Source organism: Tachysurus fulvidraco, chromosome 16 (genome assembly GCF_022655615.1).
Source record: "Tachysurus fulvidraco isolate hzauxx_2018 chromosome 16, HZAU_PFXX_2.0, whole genome shotgun sequence".
Classification (NCBI taxonomy): Eukaryota; Metazoa; Chordata; class Actinopteri; order Siluriformes; family Bagridae; genus Tachysurus; species Tachysurus fulvidraco.
Window position 1 is genome coordinate 21,782,051 of NC_062533.1, and position 27,255 is coordinate 21,809,305.

Sequence of the window (27,255 nt, forward strand, 5' to 3'; positions counted from 1 at the left end):
TGTTTATGCATAATATATTCATGCTTTCATTAATACGCTCTTTTCTGCCTTAGTGTTCGACGCTGATGCTTATGGAGGGAGCAAAAGAACCGCTGTGTTTCAGTGTCACACACTACAAGCACCCCAAACAACCCCACATAGTGCAGGTGACTCTTTACGTGTTTATCTTTAATTAAACATCATCATTCCGTCAGATCAAAGCTTACATTAATTATCAGGTACAGTCTTTATGCTTAACTAAACATGTGTGTTAATTAGTTCATTAGTTAATTAGATAATGAGTTAATGAGTTAATTAGATAACTGAACTGCCATCATCTGTCTCAGGCCAGAACAATGGAGGAGAAGAAACTTTGGACTCACCACATTAAACGGCTCATTTTAGAGAATCATCACACCATCATTCCACAGAAGGTATAGCATAATCCTGATCTAATGATATAATCTCTCTCACACACACACACACACACACACACACACACACACACACACACACACACACACACACACACACACACAGCTTGTTCTGTTACTTACTGCTGTTTCTCTTTCAGGCTAAAGAGGTCATTTTAGAAATGGACCCAATGTGTGAGTTTTTTTTTTTTTTTACATATATTTGCATATGAAATGTCTAAAATTCTAAATAATAAATAGAATACTAAATAAAATAAAAACGCTATTATGTTTATTATTATGTCGCTTTGTAGAAGCCCACATTCTGTTTTAATATTTAAGCTTAGACAAAAATTGATCTAGAGTAACTCCTCCTAGGGCTTTCGAGCCACATTCACCAATTTCGGACATGTTGTAGACGCCGGTCTGAAGTTTGTTGCTTTTCTAAGCGATCCGAGTACCGGTACTTCTGGTACTGGGTCTCAATGTGGCCTTTTTTCCCCCATAGACTCCCATTAGATGTGGATGCGCACACACTCCTGAACATGCAACTGGCAAATACAAATAAAATATTAGCCAAGTAAACACAACATGTACTTTTTAAATGAAGGTTTTTATTATTAAGGGGAATCAAAATCCAAACCCACATGGCCCTGTGTGACAAAGTATTTGCCCCCTAAACCTAATAACTGGTTGGTCCTGCAGTCGAGTGTTGGTGATAACTTACAGTCTGTTACAGCTGAGGCTGTGGGGTGGGGGGGGGGGGGGGGGGGGGTTATGGGCGTCTTTACAGAATTGTTGTAATTCAGCCACATTGGAGGGGTTTTGAGCATGAACCTCCTTTTTAAGGTCCTGCCACAGCGTCTCAGTAGGACAGGTCAGGACTTTGACTCGGCCGCTCCAAAGTCTTCATTTTGTTATCTTCAGCCGTTCAGAGGTGGACTTACTGGTGTGTTTTGGATCATTGTCCTGCTGTAGAACCCAAGTTCACTTCAGCTTGAGGTCACGAACAGAAGGTCACACTTTGTCCTTCAGGATTTTTTGTAGACAGCAGAATTCATGGTTCCATTGATCACAGCAAGTCTTCCAGGTCCTGAAGCAGTAAAACAGCCCCAGACCATCACACTACTACCACCATGTTTTACTGTTGGTGTGATGTTCTGTTTCTGACATGCAGTGTTACTTTTACACCAGATGTAACGGGACACACACCTCCAAAAAGTTCAGCTTTTGTCTCCTCAGTCCACAGAGTATTTTCCCAAAAGTCTTGGGGATCATCAAGATGTTTTCTGGCAAATCTGAGACGAGCTTTTGTTCTTTTTGCTCAGCAGTGGTTTTAGTCTGTACCTCCACCATGCAGGCCATTTTTGCCCAGTCTCTTATGGTGGAGTCATGAACTCTGACCTTAACTGAGGAAAGTGAGGCCTGCAGTTCTGTGGATGTTGTTGTGGGGTCTTTGGTGACATCTTGGATGAGTTGTCGCTGCTCTCTCGGGGTAATTTTGGTCGGTTGGCGACTCCTGGGAAGGTTCACCACTGTTCCATGTTTTCCCCATGTGTGTATAACGGCTCTCACTGTGGTTCACTGGAGTCCCAAAGCTTTAGAAATGACTTTGTAGCGATTTTGGCTCACGAAGCAAGGTAAATATTTATGAGTAATTATAACGCATTATAGTGACTCTAAATATTTTAACCTAAGTTGAAATTAACGGTAATGGAATTAACGTTACACTTATTTGGTCTGTTCGTCCGGCGAACAGGCCGTGTACCTTTATTAATTCTATGAAGGAGGTATCTTCCCGGCCAAGAAAGGTTCACTCCCCTTTTACTTTACACCGTAACTTGAATTAAATTAACTTAATAGAGCATGTAGTTCAGACCAGATGTTGCAGGTACCTTAAATTTGTGAGCGATATTCAGAGACAATCACTTGTGGCACAAAAATATGGCATTTAATGAATGAGACAAACACAACATAAAACTAACTACACAAACAAACAAAAGAAATTTGGAAAACAAAGATGAAAATAAAATAACACAAAAGAAATTAAAATTGTGGAAAGGGAGGAAGAGACTGGAAAGAAGAAATTAGAGAAAGGAAGGAAAGGAATGGCAGGCTTAAACTTCAAAATTAATCACACCCTAACTGGGAAATCATCACCGGAAACTTAAATTTACCTCAAGACACAATAAAAGGTTCATACTTAAAATACGCATCTAAATTGGTTGTTAGAGGAAACGGTTACTTGCATTGGCTTACTGCACAAGAGTCCGGATGCAACAGAGAAATCTCTGAAGGTCAGTTAGGGTGGGGTCAGACGTTCTTTCTGGAGGTTCTGGAGAGTGAAGCTTGCCGGAAGTTCTATGAAGGAAGATGGAGTCGTCTCCAAGCCGTTCCGAAAGTCTGACCACGGATTGGTGGTGTTTGTGACAATTTAAAGGTCGTGAACTCCACCCATCTTTGGGGAGATGGCCAATACTTCGGTCCAGGTTTTGGAGGGAAAAACTCCCTTTGTTTCAGGTGTCTGTGGGCGTGGTTTAGCTATCAAACTTTTAGATGACTTTAAAGTTTTATCCAAGGTGTATTAAGACGGTATGGCGCCTTTCATGCTCAAATAAATTACACCATTGTTTGAAAAATGAATAACTGATAATTTTGTGGTCATTTGTATACTTAACATGAACGGTAATGACAGTATCAAGGCAGCGGTACATTATATACACAGATCAGTAATCGAAGGGTAACTGATGTCAATACGATATTGTGTTCTGACACATGAATAAAATACGCTCCTGTCAGGAAAGTAAGGAGTAAATAATTTTAAGTCAGGCAAGCCTTAACAGAAGAAACACATTACAGCAGGGTTATAAGAATAAGTATTAGAGTATCAGTATAATTGGGGAGGAGATACATACGAGTATGGCTCAATGCTGTGGGATGTGGGGCATCTTATTCACTCGTTTTATTAGTAAAAGGAATGTCCCATTGTGTTTTGTGTGTGTGTGTGTGTGTGTGTGTGTGTGTGTGTGTGTGTGTGTGTGTGTGTGTGTGTGCGTGTGTTCTGGTTGAGGGCCCCTATGAGTTCAATCAGAGAAGCGGCATGGGGTTATCTGGTCTTTGTGTAGGCTCCAGACGTTCTGGAGCTAGTTGTGTGTGTGTGACACTGTGGAATGTAGCCCTCCATAAAAAATCGTAAAACTGGGTTGCTCATCCGGTGATTGAAGAGTAGATGCCGAAGTTTAGGGTGCCTGGGGTATGAAATCTTAATGACCTGTACCAGACGCTACAACTTTATAACCTTTTCCAAACTGATAGATCTCAATGACTTTCTCATTTGTTCCTGAATTACTTTGGATTTCAGCATGATGTGTAGATTTTGAGGATCTTTTTATCTACTTCACTTTGTCACTCACATCTTATTTAAGTTATGTATTGATAGTGAACAGGTGTGGCAGTAATCAGGCCTGGGTGTGGCAGTAATCAGTCCTGGGTGTGGCAGCAATCAGGCCTGGGTGTGGCAGTAATCAGGCCTGGGTGTGGCAGTAATCAGGCCTGGGTGTGGCAGTAATCAGGCCTGGGTGTGGCAGTAATCAGTCCTGGGTGTGGCAGTAATCAGGCCTGGGTGTGGCAGTAATCAGGTCTGGGTGTGGCAGTAATCAGTCCTGGGTGTGGCAGTAATCAGTCCTGGGTGTGGCAGTAATCAGGCCTGGGTATTGCAGTAATCAGGCCTGGGTGTGGCAGTAATCAGGCTTGGGTTTGGCAGTAATCAGGCCTGGGTGTGGCAGTAATCAGGCCTGGGTATTGCAGTAATCAGGCCTGGGTGTGGCAGTAATCAGGCTTGGGTTTGGCAGTAATCAGGCCTGGGTGTGGCAGTAATCAGTCCTGGGTGTGGCAGTAATCAGGCCTGGGTGTGGCAGTAATCAGGCTTGGGTGTGGCAGTAATCAGGCCTGGGTGTGGCAGTAATCAGGTCTGGGTGTGGCAGTAATCAGTCCTGGGTGTGGCAGTAATCAGGCCTGGGTGTGGCAGTAATCAGGCCTGGGTGTGGCAGTAATCAGTCCTGGGTGTGGCAGTAATCAGGCCTGGGTGTGGCAGTAATCAGGTCTGGGTGTGGCTAGAGACATTAAACTCAGGTGTGATAAACCACCTGAAACATTAAAGTGTGACAAAAAAAATCAGCAAGGGGGCCAACACTTTTTCACACCACTGTAGAATGCACACACTTACTGTTAATATATTAATATATTTTAGATTTGTTTTTTCTTTAGACAAAGTACTTCTAAAATCACCAAATAACAAATTTTTACTTCGTTATTGAAGTATTATTTAATTACAATAACTTCAGTTGGTTCCTGTTCCATGTCGATCAGCACATTGAGCTGCTTTTAAACCACAAGCTGTTTACCATATTTGTGATTTAAGGGTGTTTATGTGCATAAAGTGAGACTCAGTCTAAATATTTGGTATTGATCAATAGTCATTGTGTAAATCTGTGTTTATCTGCTCTTATGTACAAACCTTCACTGTTTTAAAACTTTGTGTTTGTTGATTTTATGAACAGATGAGTTAATAATTATGAAGCTGGGTGTGAATAATTATGACTTAAGTGTGTTTTCCTTCATACAGATCAGAAGTGCAAGTTTAACTCTGAGAGGAAAAAGAAAACGCAGTCTGATGATTTCACACACACTCGACAAACAGGTTACTGTTCTGTTTAATCACTACAGATACATACTGTATATAATATATATTTATATATATATATATATATATATATATATATATATATATATATATATTATATATATATATATATATATAAAATACACACACTATATATACTGTGTGTATAATATATATATATATAAATATATAATACACACACTATATATACTGTATATAATATATATATAATACACACTATATACACTTTATATAATATATATATATAATACACACACTATATATACTGTATATAATATATATATATATATATAATACACACTATATACACTTTATATAATATATATATAATACACACACTATATATACTGTATATAATTATATATATATATATATAATACACACACTGTCACGAAGTGACACGGTGAGACAAAAGGCGAGTGGGGATCCAAATGCAGTTTTCTGTTTAATAAACAAAACACAGATGAACAGGCAGGAAACACAAGGCAGAACACGGAACGAAACAGAAACAGGCAGGCAAAACAGGTCATAACACTGAAAAGGAACAGAGAACAGGAGCAGAGAACAGGAGCAGAGAACAGGAGCAGAGAACAGCATACACCAAACACCAAAAACGACCAACAACATTGAAGTGAACAGACAGAGTATATATGGTGAACGAGAACCAATCACAAAACAGAGACAGACAAGGACTAAGACAAAACACCTGGGGAAGAGATTGAATGTAATTAGTGTCCATGGTAACAGATAGGTGGGCGGGGTCAACAATTAACATCAGGAAGAGACGGCAGACAGAAACAAGGGGAAACAGACAGACACGTTACAGAAACCCCCCCCCCCCCCTACGAGCGGCTTCCAGACGCTCCCAAGTCCACAAAAACCAGTCCAGGAGGGTGGGGCGAAGGTGTAGCCAGGGTGGGAGGGCGGGTCGGGTTCGTGTAGTGGCGGCGCCAGCCGAGCAGGAGGCCAGGGCGGAGCCAGCAGAGCAGGTGGCCAGGGCGGAGCCGGCAGAGCAGGAGGCCATGGCGGAGCCGGAGGCGGAGCCAGAGACCAGAGCAGGACCGGAGACCAGGGTGGTGCCGGAGGCTGAGCCAGAGACCAGAGCAGGACTGGAGACCAGGGTGGTGCTAGAGGCGGGGCCAGAGACCAGAGCAGGACCGGGGACCAGGGTGGTGCTGGAGGCGGAGCCAGAGACCGGAACGGAGTTGGCAGCCAGGGTGGTGCTTTGGGCCTATGAACAGGGACAGGAGGTAGAAGGGCTGGCAAGTCCAGCGAAGCAAACCACAGGAAAACAGAAACATGCATAGGTTCAGGCCAGGCAGAAAGTTCAGGTAGTTTGGGTGTCATGATGTCGACCGCGTTCTCTGACTCAGTCATTTCGGTCGACCCGGCCGATTCGGCTGGTTCCGTCAGCTCGGCCGGTTCCGTCGACCCGGTCGGTTCGGCAGGTTCCGTCGACCCGGTCGGTTCCGTCGACCCGGTCGGTTCGGCAGGTTCCGTCGACCCGGTCGGTTCCGTCGACCCGGTCGGTTCGGCAGGTTCCATCGACCCGGCTGGTTCCGGCAACCCGGCTGGTCCAGCTGGCGGCTTAGGGATGCCGGCCGCCCGAGCCGACCTCATCGGGGTATCCGCCAGTTTGGAGACCAGCCGGTTAGCACGGACCTCAGCCGAGCTCGCCGGTACGGTAGCCATGGGAACTGGCTCAATCACGGGTGTGCACGGGACTGGTCTGGGCGGAGGCACTGTGGAGCATTCGGGCGTCCGTGGCTGATTCCACTCTGTGGCCCACGGATCCCGATGCTTGCTGCCCCCCCCCAAAAAATACTTACGGCCGGCTTCCGTCTCTACACTGCTCAAGGTTAGTGTGGACCCGTCCAGGAGCAACGCCAGGTTGACGAACTCCGAGAATGTTTTGATCTCCCGGGTAGACGGCATCAGATACCGCAGTATGTCCCTTAGTCCATGCTTAAAAATGTCTTTTAGGGCCTTCTCCCTCATTGCATAGGTCCACGAATACCTCCGTATACTCCTCAACTGGGGCGTCCTCCTGTCGTAGACAAAACAGGAGTTCTGCTGGATCCATTGGGGGTTGGTCGTTCTGTCACGAAGTGACACGGTGAGACAAAAGGCGAGTGGGGATCCAAATGCAGTTTTCTGTTTAATGAACAAAACACAGATGAACAGGCAGGCAACACAAGGCAGAACACGGAACGAAACAGAAACAGGCAGGCAAAACAGGTCATAACACTGAAAAGGAACAGAGAACAGGAACAGAGAGCAGAGAACAGGAGCAGAGAACAGGAGCAGGGAACAGGAGCAGGGAACAGCATACACCAAACACCAAAAACGACCAACAACATTGAAGTGAACAGACAGAGTATATATGGTGAACGAGAACCAATCACAAAACAGAGACAGACAAGGACTAAGACAAAACACCTGGGGAAGAGATTGAATGTAATTAGTGTCCATGGTAACAGATAGGTGGGCGGGGTCAACAATTAACATCAGGGAGAGACGGCAGACAGAAACAAGGGGAAACAGACAGACACGTTACACACACTATATATACTGTATATAATATATATATAATACACACTATATACACTTTATATAATATATATATAATACACACACTATATATACTGTATATAATACACACACTATATATACTGTATGTAATATATATATAACACACACACTATATACACTGTATATTATATATATATAATACACACTATATATACTGTATATAATATATATATATAACACACACTATATACACTGTATATAATATATATATATATATAATACACACTATATATACTGTATATAGGTATTATATATTATATATACAGCTTTTTACTCTCTATTTAAATTTGTTTTGTGTTTGTTTATTTTCAGAATTATACAAACAGATGAAAAACAACAAAAGTAATTTATTATAGAATTAATTATAGAGAATTAGTAATAAAACTTAATTTACAGTTTATTATTATTATTATTATTATTATTATTATTAAATGTTGCTGTTGTTTATATTTTATAATTGTGTAGATTTATTTCCATGTTTCTTTCCTTTTATATGTTTTATTTAATTATTTATCTCATTCTTTTTTTAACCATTGATCTGATTGCTGCTTGTGAACGGAACTTGCAGCGATGCTTAAGGTAAGAACACAAACTGTGCGCCATTTAATCTGTTCTGGGGAATTTACACATTACAGACACCATCAGAGCCCCAACATTCCTCTGATAAATAAGGACAAAATATTATTTGTCAGATTAAACTCACGTTTTAATCAGGAATCTTTACAACTTCATTATTTTTAATATCCACACTGAGCATTGCTGGACGCCTCATAGGTCTTAGGCTCCGCCCAGACAGTTCGTTTTGAACTCCGCCCACACACATTCTTTTGCTTAACCTCCACATCTTCATTCCATTTGTTTGCACTCAGTGGAAAGTATACAAACGTGTTTCTTATTGTTTTACTGTATTTATGTTGTACATACACACTACACCCTCTGGGGACATTGTGTTTCTCTTTTCTTAGGTTTAAATTGTACTTTTTCAGTTCAGGCTGTTAAGAATCTTCACACACAGAATGATCTCATCAATACTTCTGACAGAATCTGAGCTCCTCCATCGTGTTTTAATGAAAATATTAATGAAGTTTCAGTGCTATTGATTATCACTGAGGAATCCAGTAATGACGTTTGTCCTTCGTTGTTGTAATGTTTGTGTTTAAACCCTGGCGTGGGTGTGGCAGCATTCAGTCAGTGAAGGAGAACTGCGAGAAAACCGTATCACACTGAGCTCCACCTCAGGCAAGTCACAGGCTCTGGGTGTGGAGGACAGTCAGCTGTGTCACACTGAGGATGCTACACCTAGTGAGCTTCAGGATAAAGAAGAGAAGGGAAGTGAATCAGATGAAGTGATAATGAAGGATTTTAGCAACTCCATGATTTCCTTTTGGAGTTTCAGAGCTAAAGCCCTGCTGCAGCTCAACATGGTGAGATGTTTATTAAAGGCTGAGTTGCATGACATCATGCTCTACTAACACACTTAACACTGCTGTGCTGAGTTTGTGTTAGAATTGTAGGTGACAGTATAAAGGGCTTTGACACACCTGTAGGAAGCATGCTCGCTTTTTCAGTTTCATTTATTTGTACAGCGCTTTTATCAGTTCACATCGTCTCAAAGCAGCTTTACAGAAGTAATAATAATAATAAGTTTATTTTATATCAACAACCTCAAGGACTCTTTACATGATGTGATATACAATGAAACAGAATTAAGGAGGTTTAGTAAACATCACTATACGTATACACAACATACACATACACCATAGAAAAGGAAACACAACATCAAAACATCCCAATCAACAAACATGTACATTAGAGCAACAAACATTCTAGTAGACAATACAGATGGTCTATACAATACAGAAGAGACAAATAGAGACACAAAACCATGTCAATGGACTTGTCATTCTGTAAAGAATCTGGAATCCTGTAAAGACGCCAGGTCTCGAATGTTCTGGGGAGAGAAGTCCATAGGATGGGAGCCGCGATACAGAAGGCTCTACCACCAAAAGATTTCAGTCCCTAACGAGGAACCTCTAATAAATTAGAGTCAGAGGACCTAAGTGCAGGGGCAGGGGTATATGTGTGAAGGAGATCTGTGGTATATTGTGGACAGGAGCGATGGAGAGCTTTAAATGTAGTGAGGAGAACTTTATATTGAATACAGGAACTAATTGTGAGCCAATGTAAACTGTATAAGACGGGGGTTATGTGGGGGGATTTCTGTGTGTGTGTTAACACTCTTACTGCTGAATTCTGGATATATTGGAGTTTCTTTAAAGAAGTTGATGGTAAACCATAAAAAAGTGCATTACAGTAATCTAGACAGGAGGTAATGAAAGCACGGCATCACTGATATTTAAACATGGGCGTAATAGGGCAATATTGCGTAGATGAAAGAAGGCAGATTTGGTGAGAGATGAGATGTGAGAGGAGAATATTAATTTGATCAATAATAAGAGATGAAGTACATTTAGGAGAGCCGACTAAGAGCAGATGTTTTATCTGTATTTAGTTTGAGGAAGTTCTTGTTCATCCTTATGTTTATTTCATTGATACAAGGAGTTATAACATCTATGGGAAAGGGATGTGTGTTTAAAGCTCATGTATAGTTGTGTGTCATCCGCGTATAAGTGATAACTAAGCTCATGACGACGGATAATGTGACCTAATGGAAGTGTAACCGAGCGTTTAACATCGGGTTCGCTTAAACTGAAATGAAACTAAAAAAAATAAGAAACGGAGGCTCATCGTTTGATCATCAACTCTTTTTATTGTTATTCCTCGCGGCACACCAACGTGATCCCCACACCGAAAACTTCCCGAGAACACTGCCCTCCTGTGCGCATGCCCACACGCTATCTACGGCGAGCCCCGAGGGGAAAATGTATTACACACACAAATCGCAATGCTCAGTATAACATCAACATGCACTCCAGCTCACAGATTAAGTCTGTTACACACGTCCCCCCCTGACAAAATAAATGTCCCCATTTATATAAATGAACAATAAACCCAATAAACATATGAGCATCATACATAAACAAAACACCTTAAATGAATCATACACGCTGCATTAAAGTGCAGAAGGAGCATATCGTAAGGCACAGTTCTTTACTTTAACTTTGCATCACTTTCAAACACTCTTTAAACCGGACAGTGCATTGAACAAACCCCCAAACAATTGCAACACAAATACATAGTACCACAGTCCCACTATAACAGTACTAACAGTGATATTAATACAGAACAAAATGCTTGAAATGACCCGGAAGTTTCAAAACCCTCCCCGTTCTGCTCACACTTGGTTCTGGCTGTCTTTCCAAACAGTGCTCTTCAGGCAGAGCACTCAGGTCACTCTGAGGGAGAACACACTCTTGTCTACCTGACATATCCACCTCCGGGGAGGAGGATGTTGTGAAAGAATCGAACACATTAGGCCATGTCTGAGTCTGTGACAGAGAAGGAATAGGCAATGTATAAGGCCGTAACCTATCGTAATGCACAACCTGCGCCCTCTCACCAGTGTCCAGAGGATTGACAATCCGATAAGTCAAGCCCAGTTCACCACATGAGTCCATGACCTGAACAATTTTATAGGGACCCTTCCAATGGGGTGCCAGCTTCATACGACTCTCAACAGGGTTGTTAAGCCACACCAAGGCACCCACCGTATAAGGCTGGTGACGCACTCCTTGATCATGATACATTTTCTGACGCTCATGAGCAGCCTCGCTATGCATGCGCGCACTGCCGAAAGCAGAGTCCAGTTTTTTCCGCAATGAATGAACAAAATCAGTATGGGATCCTGTCATATTGGGGGAAAGTGCACGAGTCGGTAACAGTACATCAGCCGGCACCCGTGCCTCCCGGCCATGGGTCAAAAAGTACGGTGTGAAATGAGTGCTGGAGTGAGGTGACGTGTTGTAAGCGAAAGCAACATGTTTCACATACTCATCCCATTCCCCTCCATGGGTCAGCAGTGTCTTAACCAACTGGTCAGTCAAGGTCCTGTTAAAGCGCTCAACCATACCATCCGACTTTGGGTGGTAGGGAGTGGTACGTGTCTTTTTAATGTTTAGCCACTGACAGAGGCTCTGGATTATCTCCGCCTCGAACTGGCGGCCCTGATCCGAATGCAAAGTCTCCGGAACACCATGTGTCAAAATGTAATCCTCAAACAGGCAGCGTGCAACAGTTAGTGCTGTCTGGTTAGGTAAAGCATACAAATTGACAAATTTCGTGAAATAGTCCTCAACAACTAACACGTACCGATTGCCTTTAGCGGTCACCGGCAGCTCTAGAATGTCCATAGCCACTCTCTCAAAAGGACGGACAGCCTTGGAACCTCCCATAGGTGCTCGGTGGGACGGAACAGGACCTCGACGCGTCTGACATGCTCTGCATTGCTCACACCATGCTCTGATGTCCCTGTACATGGACGGCCAGTAACAGAATTTTCTTGCCTGCTCCCACACACGCTCAGAAGAGAAGTGGGCGGAGGCTGGGGCCCCATGCAGCTGTAACAGAATATCAGGAATCATAGCATTGGGTACAACAATTTGTAATATAGGATCACCAGTACGTGAACAGATGACAGAGCGGCACAACAGTCCATCAATAATTGAGAAGCGATTGAACTCAGTCCAAAGTTTTTTTAAGCACTGAGAGGCACCTTGTAACTGTCTCCTAGAAGGCCTTTGTGACTGCTCCGCCCAATCCAAAACAGTTCTGATGTCAGGATCGGCCTGTTGCGAGGCCCTAATGTCCCGTGTATTGAAAGATAGAGCATTTATAGAAATCGTATCCGAATCAGGAATGTCAGATAGGTGCGCAGCCGTACCTCCCCTTGCAGGGTTAACAACTTTTAAGGGACATGAATTGTCATTACTTGGTTGCCCGGAACTCACCACATTGACTTCTGACATTCGATTATTAGTGGACTCTGCGCCAACCTGGTCGGGTGTTACTGGGCGACGAGACAGAGCGTCTGCATTCTTGTGACGGGTCCCGTCCTTGTGAATGATGATCCAATTCAGTGGATCGAGTTCCATAATCCATCGTCCCCTCCTTCCTGTTGGGTCGTTTTCAATAGACATACGCCGCAGAGCTAACAGGGGCCGATGGTCTGTAATAATGGTAAAAGAAGAAAGTCCAATGTAATGCCTGAATTCCCTTACCGCCCACACAATGGCCCATAGCTCCCGATCGAAAGTGGACCACCGCCTCTGTGTGGAGTTCAACGCCCGGCTGGCATAGGCGACCACATGCTCCAAGCCGTCTCTATCCTGGGCGAGCACAGCACCGACCGCCAGGTTGGACGCATCTGTGTGAATTTTAAACGGCACGTTGAAGTCAGGCAGAATCACTATAGGCTCAGATGACAACACATTTTTCAGGAAATGAAAAGATTCTTCACATTCAGTAGACCACACAAAGGGCACATTCTTACCAACAAGCTGGTTCAGTGGAGCGGCATATTTCGAAAAGTCTCTGACAAAGCGTCTGTAATATGAACAGAGTCCCACAAACGCTCTGACCTCAGATGGGGATTGGGGAACTGGCCAGTCCCGAACCTTCTCCGTGTTCCTAGGGTCAGGCTGGAGTCCTTTCTGAGAAATAACATGACCAAGAAAAATTACATGATCTCTCGCAAGGTGGCACTTTTTCGGATTTAGTTTTAGGCCGGCCGACTGAATTCTGGAAAACACTTCCTGCAAGCTCGATAAGTGTTCGTCAAACGTTTTGTTGTAAATCAGAATATCATCCAAATATACCATGCAGATGTGCCATGGGAGCCCCCTGAGGACTAGTTCCATCAAACGTTGGAATGTAGCAGGAGAGTTTGAGAGGCCCATTGGCATGGATCGCCACTGATAGAGTCCCTGCCCCGTCGTAAATGCTGTTTTTTCTCTGTCCTCCTCAGCAACCTCTACCTGCCAGTACCCATTAGAAAAGTCCAAAGTACTGAACCACACCGCGCCTGCCAACGCATCCAGCGTATCATCCACACGAGGTAGTGGGTGAGAGTCTTTCACAGTCACGCTATTTAAGCGTCTGTAGTCAATACAGAAACGCCAGGCGCCACATTTCTTTTTAACTAACACAACTGGTGATGCCCATGGGCTGCAGCTCTCCTCAATGACACCATCTGCCAGCAGACCCGCCACTTGTCTCTCTATTTCCATACTTTTCTCAGGGGACACACGATACGGGCGTTGTTTGATAGGAGCCTGCTCGCCCGTTCTAATGTGATGTTTGATCAGATTGCATTTTCCCGAATTTTTCCCGGAGGAGCTAAAGACGTCATTGTATTTTAACAGCAATTCAGAAAGTGACCTTTTTTCAAACTCCGAAATTGGCGACTCATCCAGTGATACCGGGGGTGTCACTCCCATTGTTGATGTTGCAGCTACATCGACCGGAGCCCGAAGCAACTGAATATCAGTGCCATCAACAGAGTAAAACTCACCCAGGTGCATACCTTGCTTTAATGAAATGTCCTGTCCAGTAGGATTTAAAATCCGAGCTTTTGTTAGTCCATTTCTAACCGTGGTTACTGTATGAGCCACCACCAAATTGGACGAATCTGCCACATTAGGCTCCAAATAGCCATAAAAGTCCTTCAACATTTTAGCCACATAAGGTGAATAAACTCTAACAGGTACAACTGACTCACTGAAGGGCGGTAAGGAAATTGTGGTTGCTAGGGACACATTGCAGCATAAGGGAACAAAGTCTTTGCTGGTAAGGAGAGGAACAGACATGCCCCACAATTGTAATTTTGCCCGGTTGAGGTCCAGTAAGGCATGATTCTTCAACAGGAAGTCCCACCCCAACAGCACCGTCTGAGTGGTTTCTCTCACCACATGAAATACGTGTTGCCATGACTCCGTTCCCAGTTGAAACGTCATTGTTATAGTGCCCAGCGTATCCAGCATCTGTCCATTCACGGCACGAGCTGCCACATACTCCTTCAGTGGGCGATTGCGCAGTCCTGGGATGGACATACGAAAATCAGCACTAATGAGAGACACGCTGGAACCAGAGTCCACTAAAATTTGAACCTCCACGCCTTCAATTACTCCCCGCACATATGACACCATCAGGCCTTGGTCAGTGTTATTGGCATCATCAACGTCTTTGAAAATAGAGTTACTGCCAGTAGTATTGTCAATTCGAGAGCCCTTAATCAACATAGCTGGTGTTCGGGCCGCAACCTCAGCTACAGTCCGTTTCCCGGCCCATTATGTCGCTCCCCTGCACTGGGAGAGATAAAACGTACTCCACGCTTTCTTGAGTCATCCTCATAGCTGTTCCGTCTGCGTGGGCTAGGACTTGGACTGCGTTTAGTAGGGTACTGTGTAGAGTACGAGTCATTAACATCACCATAATCCGTACCGGACCTATACGTGTCGCTGTGTTTGACCCACTGTCTCTCAGGCGAACGACCTCTCCGTGACTGGCATCCACGGCCCCCACAGCAGCACTGACATATTCCATTAGATGGAGAGCGGCCCCATTGCCAGTCCTCCTTCGTTTTAGAATTCACTTTGGCATTGAGTTTTTGGTTTTCATCTCCTAAACGTCTCAATTCCATTCTCATGTCCCTCATTTCGTCCGCTAATCTTTCAACTGCTCTGTACAGCCCAACATTGTCTCTCCCAGACTGAATAGCAGCCACTGCCCCTTCGTCACCATCGCTATGAGCGGCATTCACAGCCACATAATCAGACTTTATTACATCTCTGGCATTTTCACACCGACCTGCAATTATGACGGCCTCCTCCAAATCCGTAGCTCCTTGCTCATGACATTTAGTTCTGAGTACCGGATCCAGACCAGCCAAGAAACAACGAAATGTCTCCTCCCTTTGAGCTCTCTCTCCATATTCAGGAAAGGCATAATCGACCAGCCTGCTAATCTCAGCCGCAAACACTTCCAAACTTTCCCGCGGAGCTCTGGGCCGAGCTGAAAGGCTGGCTCTGAAGCGATCCATAAACTGTCTTTGCCCGAATGCCTCTTTGAGTTTATCTTTAACAGCCGTGTAATCCGACTGAACAGCACCAGGGAGGCTGTCCCACAGCAGAAACGCCGCACCGGACAAACGTGTCGGTAGAATTCTCGCCAGTTTATAATTGTAGGCTGCAGCGCCATCATCCTCCGTGAGCGCTCTGACCGCGACCTCGAACTGACGCGCCCAGCACAAAAACTCTGCTTTTCATCACCGGAAAACGGCGGTGGTAACTCGATCCTAAACTCGATCCTCGTGACCACCTCAGGAGAAACAAGAGCCTCCAAGTGATGAGACATGAGAGTTTAACCAGAAATAGAGCATCAGGTCTGGAGAGAAGAAGGAGTTTGGACACTGGGAGCTCAGGAGTAGCATGTGGGGGAGGGGATGATACAGAGAGTGAGACATGGACATATTTTAGGTGTTCAGACAGGGACTCTGGCAAGATTAGCTATGAAATCATAACTAAAAGTGAGAGTCAGAAGGTGACATAGACATGTGGACTTCCTGGGATGTAAAGAGTCCCACCGCTCCACAGTCTGTAAACCTGAGTGACTTGTGATGGTGGTAAGGAGACAACATCCAGACGTCCCAGTTCACTCTATGCCCATGATCCCTCCAGATCTGCTCCTTTACCTGAGAAAAGATATTCATAAACATCTAAACTAAACAGATGTGTTTTTATCCTGGACTTAAACACTGAGACTGTGTCTGAGTCCCGAACACTAATTAGAAGTCTGAAGTATAGAGAAATCCTAGTACAAGCACTTCTGTCTCTCCCAGTTAAGCAGGAGGGAGTTGGTAAGAATCTACTGTCCAATGTCCTTCACACACTCTTTAGACTTATTAATCATAATGATTTCTTCAATCTTGAACACTTGTATGATGAGGTACCATATTTAAGGAGAAAAGCAGTGGGCCTTAAACAGAACCTTATGGAAGTCACCATTTACACCTACAAACTGATGACTATCAGACAAATCAGACCTCAGCTATGAGAGGGCAATTCCAGCAACATTTTCTAGTCTATAAAGTAGTACAGGAGAGGAGCACATTGTACAGCTTATCATCTGTATCAGCTAATGCAGAAATCACATCATCTACAGCTCTTCATGAGAACTATTGTCATTTGCTCACTGACTCCACCCTACACCATCCACCCTGCTTATTGTGCTTTTTTTGTCATTACCTGACCACTAAACCATGTGGAGGTTTTGTTGTGTAATACTACTGATCATTAAGTCTTTATGCATGGTTATAAATCATTAATGTTTGTGGATCAGGATAAAGAGTGGCACGGACATGGAGACCCCCGAGTGTCACAGCTGGAGGAGACACAGATGTGTGAGGATCCAAACAGGAACAAGGTCAGATAATCACATTTACATCTCTACGTGTGCTACAGTTTATTCATCATGACATAATCATGCATGATACATGTGATATATTAAGAACAATTGATGGTTGATGGTCACATCATGGTCATGTGTGAAGTGTTTTTCTTCATTAGCTTTCTTCATAGACAAATGCTAATTACAAGTTTATCTTTAAGAACCAGATTTGACTGGCTTTTTGCCAATAGTCCAATTCAGTGCAATTCAGTTTTATTTCACTTTTGGAAATACCACAAAAGTTTTACGGTAATCTGGATAGAGATATAGATTTAGATTTATCCTCAATGTGTTGAGCAGCTGTATACTACAGAGTCACACTGTGCTGTGTGGTGAAAGGACCTTTGTTATGGACATCATGGTCATATGTATTCTAGCAAGTGCAATCATCAGGTTATCCAACTGAGACCATACACAGCTTTGTTATGGTGTCCATGTACTACCATCTATAGCAACCTCATGGCAAAGCCTAAGCTGTGCATGTGGAACCATCTTCAGCAGCAATAACGAGATGTAGAACAATAGGATGGGATCAGGTCTAGAGGGCAGCAGGATTAAGGATCACTGCCAGCTCATTAGACAATGGGAGTATTTTTTAGCTCATCATACAGAGAATACATAGATTATTAGGTGTTATGTCCTGTAATGGTCAAGAAGATGTACATGCAGAGACTCAAACAAAACTAGCTATGACATCATCATTTTGCCCCAGGCCTTCTTTTCAGACATCATTGTGTAACCTGAGTCAACACCTTTTAGTCTGGGGTTCAGTAGCTGTTAGGATTTAGGTACATAGCCAGTGCTAAGTGAGTATTCTACAAACCCCATTCCAAAAAAGTTGGGACACTACAAATCATGAATAAAAACAGAATGCGATGATGTGGAAGTTTCAAATGTCGATATTTTATTCAGAACACAACACAGATGACATATCAAATGTTTAAACTGAGAAAATGGGTAATTTTAAGGGAAAAATAAGTTGATTTTATCTTTCATGTCATCAACACATCTCAAAGTTGGTTTGCAGACGTCTGGGGATGAAGGAGACAAGCTGCTCATGTTTAGGAATAGGAATGTTTTCCCATTCTTGTCTAATACAGGCTTCTAGTTGCTCAACTATCAGGTCATCTTTGTCACATCTTCCTCTTTATGATGCGCCAAATGTTTTATGTTCTATGTGTGAAAGATCTGGACTGCAGGCTGGACATCTCAGTCCCCGGATCCTTCTTCTACAGGCATGATGGTTGTAATAGATGCAATATGTGGTCTGGCATCGTCATGTTGGAAAATGTAAGGTCTTCCCAGAAAGAGACGACATCTGCATGGGAGCGTATGTTATTCTAGAACTTGGATATACCTTTCAGCATTGATGGTGCCTTTCTAGATGTGTAAGCTGCCCATGTCAGACACACTCATGTAACCCAATACCATCAGGGCTGCCGGTTTCTGAACTGAGCGCTGATAACAACTTGGGTTGTCCTTGTCCTCTGTAGTCCGGATGACAACTGAGAGACACGGCCACTCTGAGAGGCTCATTTTTTACCCAATCATGTTGCCAATTGACCTAATAATTTGGAAATTGGTCCTCCAGCTGTCCCATCCATCCATCTTCTACCGCTTATCCGGGGCCTGGTCGCGGGGGGCAGCAGTCTAAGCAGGGACGCCCAGACTTCCCTCTCCACAGACACTTCCTCCAGCTCTTCCGAGGGAATACCGAGGCATTCCCAGGCCAGCCGAGAGACATAGTCCCTCCAGCGTGCCCTAGGTCTTCCCCAGGGCCTCCTCCCATTTGGGCATGCCTGGAACACCTCCCCAGGGAGGCATCCAGGAGGCATCCGGAACAGATGCCCCCAGCAACCTCAGCTGACTCCTCTCGATGTGGAGGAGCAGCACCTCTACTCTGAGCTCCTCCCGAGTGACCGAGCTCCTCACCCTATCTCTAAGGGAGGGCCCAGCCACCCTGCGGAGGAAACTCATTTCGGCTGCCTGTATCCGGGATCTCGTCCTTTCGGTCATGACCCAAAGCTCATGACCAAAGGTGAGGGTAGGAACGTAGATCGACTGGTAAACAGAGAGCTTCGCCTTCACCACAACAGACCGTATATCGACCGCATCACTGCAGAAGATACACCCATCCGCCTGTTGATCTCCCGCTCCATCCTTCCCTCACTCATGAACGAGACCCCAAGATCCTTAAACTCCTCCACTTGAGGCAGGAACTCTCCACCAACCTGAAGGGGGCAAGCCACCCTTTTCCGGCTGAGAACCATGGCCTCGGACTTGGAGGTGCTGATTCTCGGCAACCTGGCGAGGGTATAGAGATGGTCCAGTGTTCCACGACCAGGACGAAACCTGCATTGTTCCTCCTGAATCTGAGATTCAACTATCGGCCAAATTCTCCTCTCCAGTACCCTGGCATAGACTTTTCCGGGGAGGCTGAGGAGTGTGATCCCCCTGTAGGTCGAGGTACTCCTTCCACCTTCTGAGGATGTCCCCAGTTGGAGTCATCTGTAAACAGTGTGCGCAGGGCACTGCTTCCCCCTCCTGAGGCCAGAATTTCTTCGAGGCCAACCGATAGTCCTTCTCCATGGCCTCACTGAACTCCTCCCAGACCCGAGTTTTTGCCTCCGCAACCACCCAGGCTGAAGCTTGCTTGGCCCTCCGGTAACAATCAGCTGCCTCCGGAGTCCCCCGAGCCAACCAGGCTCGATAGAACTCCTTCTTCGGCTTGACGGCATTCCTTACTTCCAGGGTCCACCACCGGGTTCGGGGATTGCCGCCACGACAGGCACCAGCGACCTTACGGCTGCAGCTTCGAGCAGCTGCGTCGACAATGGAGGTGGAGAACATGGTCGACTCTGACTCAATGTCTCCAACCTCCCTCGGGATCTGGTTGAAGCTCTGCCAGAGGTGGGAGTTGAAGATCTCTCTTACCGAAGACTCTGCCAAATGTTCCCAGCAGACCCTCACAGTACGTTTGGGTCTGCCAAGTCTGTCCAACTTCCTCCCCCGCCATCGGATCCAACTCACCACCAGGTGGTGATCAGTTGACAGCTCCGCCCCTCTCTTTACCTGAGTGTCCAAGACATACGGCCGGAGGTCAGATGAAACAACCACAAAGTCGATCGTCGACCTCCGACCTAGGGTGTCCTGGTACCATGTGTAATGATGGACATTGTTATGCTTGAACATGGTGTTTGTTATGGACAAACTGTGACTAGCACAGAAGTCCAATAACAGAACACCACTCGGGTTCAGGTCCCTTATACGTACAATTAACTTTTCCGGTCTCTTATTGCTACCTGTCCCAACTTTTTTGGAATGTTTAGCTCTCATTAAATCCAATATTTAGCATGAAATTTCAAAATGTCTCACTTTCAACATTTGATATGTTATCATTTTCTATTGTGAATAAAATATAAGTTTATGAGATTTGTAAATTATTGCATTGATTTTTGTTTCACAATTTGTACAGCATCCCAAATCAGGTTTGTACATTCTGTAGTATTCCAGATTTATTGTATATAGAACCATCGTATAGGATAAAATAAAACTACTGTGAGATTTGAACACTTTATTATGTCAGCAACATATGTATGTGTAAGATAAGGAATATTCCATGCACTTAGTGATTAGTCTGATAGGACGTGTTGTGGTGGTAGAGAGAAATCCATGCTGCATATCTTGGTTCATCTGGAGAAAGTGTCTTCAACCCCAAAATCAGAGTATCCCAGTCCCTCAGGTTTACCCGTCAAACTATAAAATGTTTAGGGATTTAATGCACAGTGATGTGAAATATGAAAACTTTCTTTTTTAAACTCGCAGTTCTCATGAATATTATTAGTGATATATCTCAAAACCAAACCTCTGGCCTTACATACAAAAATATTTACAAACCTAACTGACCTTCCTACAGGTTTGAAAGCAATAGTAAAGAAATAAAGAGAAATCTACAGATTGAGCAGAACTAAGAGTCTTTTTTATAGCTAGTGATTGTTAGACCACGGTGGCTAAAATAGTTGAAACCAGCAGATTTGATACAAACAGGAAAACGAACAGTAAGTTTATAAGACTGAAATAGTTTTATTCTTTACTAGCTTACTTCCTGTTTTAAAGTTACTTCTAGGATGCAATGTATTAACAAGAAAGTCTAGATTTGGCTTTGGTGGCATTCCTGTTAATGCCATTGTATTATATCTTACTTCATTTTAATTAAATATTTAATTGAATCACTAGATTTTTAAATCTGTTGAGTTTAATTCTGAAGCATTTCTTGATTTGCAGACTTCACAGAGCAGATCCCAGGTCCAGAACAACATAGCAGAGCTTGGATATGAAAAGGGACTGCAGTCCATGTCTGATTGTGATCTAGCCCAGATCAGACACCATGTTTATCACATGAGCACTGTGGAGGGATCTGACCAATACAAGATAAAAGAAGAAATTGTGCTGAATCAGGATGGACAGTCTTCTGAAGACGAAGTGGAGGAGGACTGTGCAGAAAGTGAGAATCACTCCATCCTTCCACCGTCTGTTCTCGATAAAGCCGGTGTCATTGCTGAACATTTTATTGCTAACACTCGCCGCAGTAGTGCAGCACCAGATGAGCTTCGGTCTCCTCACCGAATTCAGCAGGAAGTAACATCAAGCAAAAATGAGGCTGTAAATTCTGCCCTCCTGTCCCCAAGAGAGGAGATGGTGTCTGGATCAGATCGACATGTTTGTAGAAGGAGAGATTCCACTCTGTCTAAACAGGAACAGCTGCTGATTGATAAGGTCAGGCACTACTATGACAATGCTGAAGAGAATGATGCAGGTTTCAGCCTAAAGCGAAGAGAGAGTCTGACATACATCCCGAGTGGGTTAGTGCGCACTTCTGTCAGCCACTTTAACAAAATCCCTCACACTGAACAGATTAAACCTCCAAACACTGAAACATCGTTATTGACTTCATCATCTGCAAGTTCTGACATCATCACAAAACCTGATAAACACAGAGATCTGCTCAGCACAGAGGTCGATGGCTCTATGAGTCTCAAATCAGAAGAGGAATTTTTCCGTTCATCAGCTGAAATGATTAAGGTTTGGCAGAAAATGGAGAAAGAGATCACAAGCTCTCCGAGAGAAAATAAGTCCAGAGATATTTCACGATTCAGAGAAACGTGTTCACTTTCCCAAAGTTTCAGTACAAACAGAGAAGGTCAAGTTCGAGAGCAACTGAGTACTGCTGAAGATCTCAGCACTATTACAGAAGAATCACCAGTCAAGGTAAAACACTGCTATACCTATTATACCTTAATATTATACACAATAAATGTGTGTTTGTGTGTGTGTGTGTGTGTGTGTGTGTGTGTGTGTGTGTGTGTGTTTTACACTTGATTTTTAACTGAAAAAAATAAATTATTTTGTCTTAAGGGTAAAGAAGATGAAAAGGACAAGCAGACAAGAGATGTACGTGTCTTCAGCCTGACAGAGAAGTTCAACCAGCACTCACAGAGCAGAGCGATGATTAATCAGACCAGGAAACAGACCTCAGAGACGACCATATATAAAGATCATCCAATAAATATACCGTCGAAAACAGACGAAGAGACCAAAAAAAGCCTCAAAGGTTCGTATTATAATAATATCATAACATTATAATGCAATCACGTATATATGTTGTGAGGACAAGACTGTTGTGGATACATGTGAACTTTATTCTATCTAATACTGTATAATGTTATTGTTTGTGACCTCACTGTGACCTCTGGTGAACACGTGGTATAACACTGTACTTCTCAAAATAAGTGCAAAACAAATCTTTGTAGGAAAACCACGGAAGTAAGTTTACACACCCCTGAACTGTATTAAAGCACCTTAAACCACTCAGTCTTTTATGGTATTAATGTAACTCCATGGATCTGAGGTCAGGGTCACTGTCACTACTGGACACCTCAACATTTTACACTAAAATCAACTTGTAATTGCAGTTCGTGATTCTCTTCAGCTTGAAAAGCAGCATTAAAGCTCAGTGCTACGACCACCATGCTGCACCATGGGGACGGGGCGCTTTTGTTCATGTGCTATTTTTACTCCAATTCTTTTGGAATGATGTAATTATTAAACATTTTGGAGTTTGGCGTCTCATCAAACCAGAACACATTTTGGTGCATGCTTTGGGGTGATTTAGTTAAGCTTGATGTTTTTTTGTGAGAAGGAGCTTCCCAGTCATGTGAAGAATACAAGAGATAGCAGCTGCTGTATCTGTAATGCTGCTGTAGCTCTCCTGGCAGCTTCCATGGTAAGGTTCTTCTTGTCCTTTTATACATTCTGGAGAGTTCTCTTCGTATGGTGCTTTGAGAGTGGAGAGAGTTCTGACATGAAATATCTTCTCTTTCAGGAATTGCCACCTTATTGTGAGGGTTTTGATCCTCACTGATCCTAATAGCTATGTTCTAGACTTCTTAAGAAACTGGTCCTATTTGAGAGCAATTCATAGTAACTAATGAAAAAAAGAGAAGAGCCCACTCTTTCGAAACCTGTGGTATTTCTGTGCTAATAAAGTTTTGTTCATATTGAATACCAGGATCAAACATAAGTATCTTAGTGCCTGGGCTACTGGGGTGAATGAAATTTTCCCTGAGATGTCTTACCTGAGAAACCTTTTCAACACTGCAGAGCAGATTGGAGCTGTGGTCCCTGTCTTTAAGAAGGGGGATTAGAGGGTTTGTTCCAGCTCACTACTCAGCAATGTGGATTATTTCCTGACTGGGGATTTTCCAGGGCTGCTAGGGACTGGGGATCTGCTGTCAGGGCTGCTAGGGACTGGGGATCTGCTGTCAGGGCTGCTAGGGACTGGGGATCTGCTGTCAGGGCTGCTAGGGACTGGGGATCTGCTGTCAGGGCTGCTAGGGACTGGGGATCTGCTGTCAGGGCTGCTAGGGACTGGGGATCTGTCAGGTTTGCTAGGGACTGGGGATCTGCTGTCACAGATTTTATTTATAATTTTCTAGACAGAAGCTCTAGATGCAGCCATGGAACAGAGGATGACCGGTGCATCTGCTTCATTGCTCTCAGGATTGCATCTTTGTTGTTTGCAGATGATGTGGTTATGTTTGCTTTATTGAGCATGTTGGGAATGAGATACTGCTTCTAGCAAAAGATATTACACATCTTGGAATTTGTGAATCCTAAAGAGGAGCTGAGGGAATTGACTAGGGAGAGGGAATGCTGGGCATCTCTGCATTAACTGATGCCCCTGTGACCTAGACACAGATAAGTAGAAGAAAATGGATGGATGGATAATTGATCAATTTTTATCACAAAAACCTTTTTATAGGTGTGCAGACATTCATTATGTGTATATGTATGTGTGTATCTGATATAGGTGCATTTTTGTATTATTATGTACTATGTAAATTATTCAGTTGTTATAATCTATTTTAGAAGAACATCATAAATCTTGGCTTTGCAACACAGAGATTGGTGTTTGGATAATGTGACACAATATATGAGTAAATAATATCTATCATATCTATCACAGCTTCCCTTCAAATTCATAAAATGGTACTATTATAGGATCAAGTGGTATTTGTTAAGAGAGTGTATTTGAAATTCTTCTATTAAAAAGATTTGTCAGAATATTTTTACATTACATATATTTCCATTATCATAAAACAGAACTTTAAAATATAGTAATTTAAACAAATTTAAACATTTTGATGGTCAGTCATTTAAAATCGAATATGACAGCAAAATGTCAGTGACGTCATTCAGATTGGTAGAAGGTTCTGTTCAGCAAGTAAACAAGGAAACGTGGTCATTAAAGATTACGTAAAACAGAAGAAGATAAAATTACTGTTAATACCTAGACTGTTAATATCTACACTGGAACATCTCTATGCTTAGAGGAGCACACAGCATTAGATCACTGGAGATCTACCCTGTATCTTCTGTTTTATTTGTACAAACTGGGAAATGAGCAAATATGTTCGTAAATCAATAGAAACATCGTAAACAAACGAATGAACCATTAGCATTACATTATGTAAAAAAACAAATACAGTCTTATTACCAATACTAGTGGTTTTCAGCATTTTATAGTAGGACGAGCAGGAATATTACTTAACATTAGTTTGACTCCTAGTGATGATGTAATAATTACACTCTGTGCCTGATGTTGATTAAACTGTTTTAATTTTATTTTACAGGAAAACCAAACCTGGCACTGTCACTGACAGCATGTGTTCAGACAACACAAGACGTACGACCTACGCATTCATCCTCCTCCAGTAATGTGACAGTTTTATCACCAGAACCTTCACACTTGAAAAGCCCCGTGCCAGTCGAGGGATTTCCTTGGCCCAATGTAAGCAAGCTGCGTTCTATATACACTTCTCTGGAGTGCGCTTCTCTCACACCATCCACTTCTGGTGCAAACTCACTCACTCCAGGCTGCAGACTAGACAGCAAAACATCTCGCATTCAGCGCTCTGGGTCTCTGGATCAGAAATTGGTTGGCTTTGGCTGGACTAATCTACAGAACATGAAGGGGAATAGTGATTACTGCATCTCAGCACAGACAACATTACCCAACAACAGGACCATTTCTGTGCTGGAGAAATCCAACACAAACCCCAGCCAGTTACAAAATGGTGTCCAAAGCAGATCGGGAACCAGAATCAAGGAAAATAATACTGATAAACACAGTAATGCCACACAGCAGGGTGTCGTCAGAAACATCTGTGAAAAATTTCTTAATCTTAGTTAAGTGAACTGTAAACTATATATATATATATATATATATATATATATATATATATATATATATATATATATATATATATATATATATTTACTGTAGTGTGCTCTGTGTAGGGAAGATGAAGATGTTTGGGATACGGCCCTCACAATTACTTACCACACAATAACATAATCTAGAGCAGAGACACATAATAAATGTATGTAATACGTGTCACTGCATGGTCAAGCCTCTGAAACATCTGCAGATCATTTGGTTCGGCTTCACACTGAAACTGTACTGAATCAATGGCAATTTTCTCTTCTAAAAATTCATCTTCAGTTCTATCTGAAAAACTAGTGTGCAGGCTTTCATTTAAGGAGGCAGACTTCATAGGTGACTAGAGACCCAGACGAGGTTTTACACAGTCAGGTGCAACTCCTGCTTAATCCACTGGGCTAAAGTTTGACTATCCCTTATTAAAAAGGTCTTTAGTAATTTGGTGTTGTGGAGGTGGAGAGCATTGTCTTACACATCACTCGGTGTTCAGTTGGGCTGAGATGTGATTTATGTCTTTTTTTTTTTTTTAATCAAACCAATCATTGAGCCTTTGTTCCCTGTGGATGGTAACTGAGTATTCCTGTAAGAGACTATCTGCAGAGAAATGTTTCAAATGTAATGAATGGAAACCATTATTTTAACCGTAGGAGTGATTTGAGAGGAGTAAATACATGCGACTGGTCAGTTGTAAACAAAATTGTGACTTAAGTCTGATTAGATTCTCATTTCTCTTTTTAATTATTAATTTAATTTTTCAAAAAGTAAATGCGGACTGAAATGGATTAAAAACATTAACATTAACCTCTGATTAATGTAATGTACTTACTGTAACATGAGAGTTAAGATCTTTTTAGGTTTTTAGTATAAAATATATAAGGCATATTTTTAAATTTAAATGTTCATTTGGTTTTTATTTATATGATTTTGCAACTTATTTAACACTAAACTTTATTATCCTGTATAAAAATCAATGTAAATGTGTCGTGGAATTTTCACCAAACATCTGATTGTAATTTATAGTAAAGATTCCTTTACAGCATTTTGTTCCAGTTCTTTGTTCATTTTATCTAAACTGTAAATTGTAAAGATCACTTTCGGAATTCTCCTGAAGAAAAGCTTTAAGTAAACCTTTAAAAAAATAAAAAGGTTGTTTTCTTTATATTCTGATTGCTATATAATAATTTATCTGATATTTATTAAGATCTTGAAGATGATTGTGTTTTATTTAGACGTTTTTATTAAAAATGCAAGATAAATAAGAGTGTAGAGTTTTTCTGTATTTTGTCTAATCTGACAAATCTTCAAGCTTCAATCTAATTAATGCCGAAAAAACAGAGTCCAGCCGCAGGAGTCAGCAGTCTTACTGTACACACAATCAGGTGTGG

General features: G+C 42.7%; 1 protein-coding gene across 5 annotated transcripts in view; it reads left to right on the forward strand.

Annotated features, from left to right (window-relative positions):
- Positions 1-26,909, forward strand: part of LOC113638744 (pleckstrin homology domain-containing family G member 3) — a 42,751-nt gene extending 15,842 nt beyond the window's left edge. For 2 of the 5 annotated variants that reach the window (XM_047801760.1, XM_047801761.1), the window contains exons 9-19: positions 54-146; positions 327-413; positions 554-587; positions 5,017-5,091; positions 7,999-8,028; positions 8,255-8,265; positions 8,868-9,110; positions 16,981-17,064; positions 21,373-22,356; positions 22,504-22,699; positions 25,281-26,909. In XM_047801760.1, the coding sequence (XP_047657716.1) occupies positions 54-146; positions 327-413; positions 554-587; positions 5,017-5,091; positions 7,999-8,028; positions 8,255-8,265; positions 8,868-9,110; positions 16,981-17,064; positions 21,373-22,356; positions 22,504-22,699; positions 25,281-25,840 (2,397 nt within the window). In that variant the 3' untranslated portion in view covers positions 25,841-26,909. The remainder of the gene's footprint in view (positions 1-53; positions 147-326; positions 414-553; positions 588-5,016; positions 5,092-7,998; positions 8,029-8,254; positions 8,266-8,867; positions 9,111-16,980; positions 17,065-21,372; positions 22,357-22,503; positions 22,700-25,280) is intronic. The other 3 variants (XM_047801762.1, XM_047801763.1, XM_047801764.1) reach the window with 3 other exon arrangements.
- Positions 26,910-27,255: the final 346 nt, after the last annotated feature.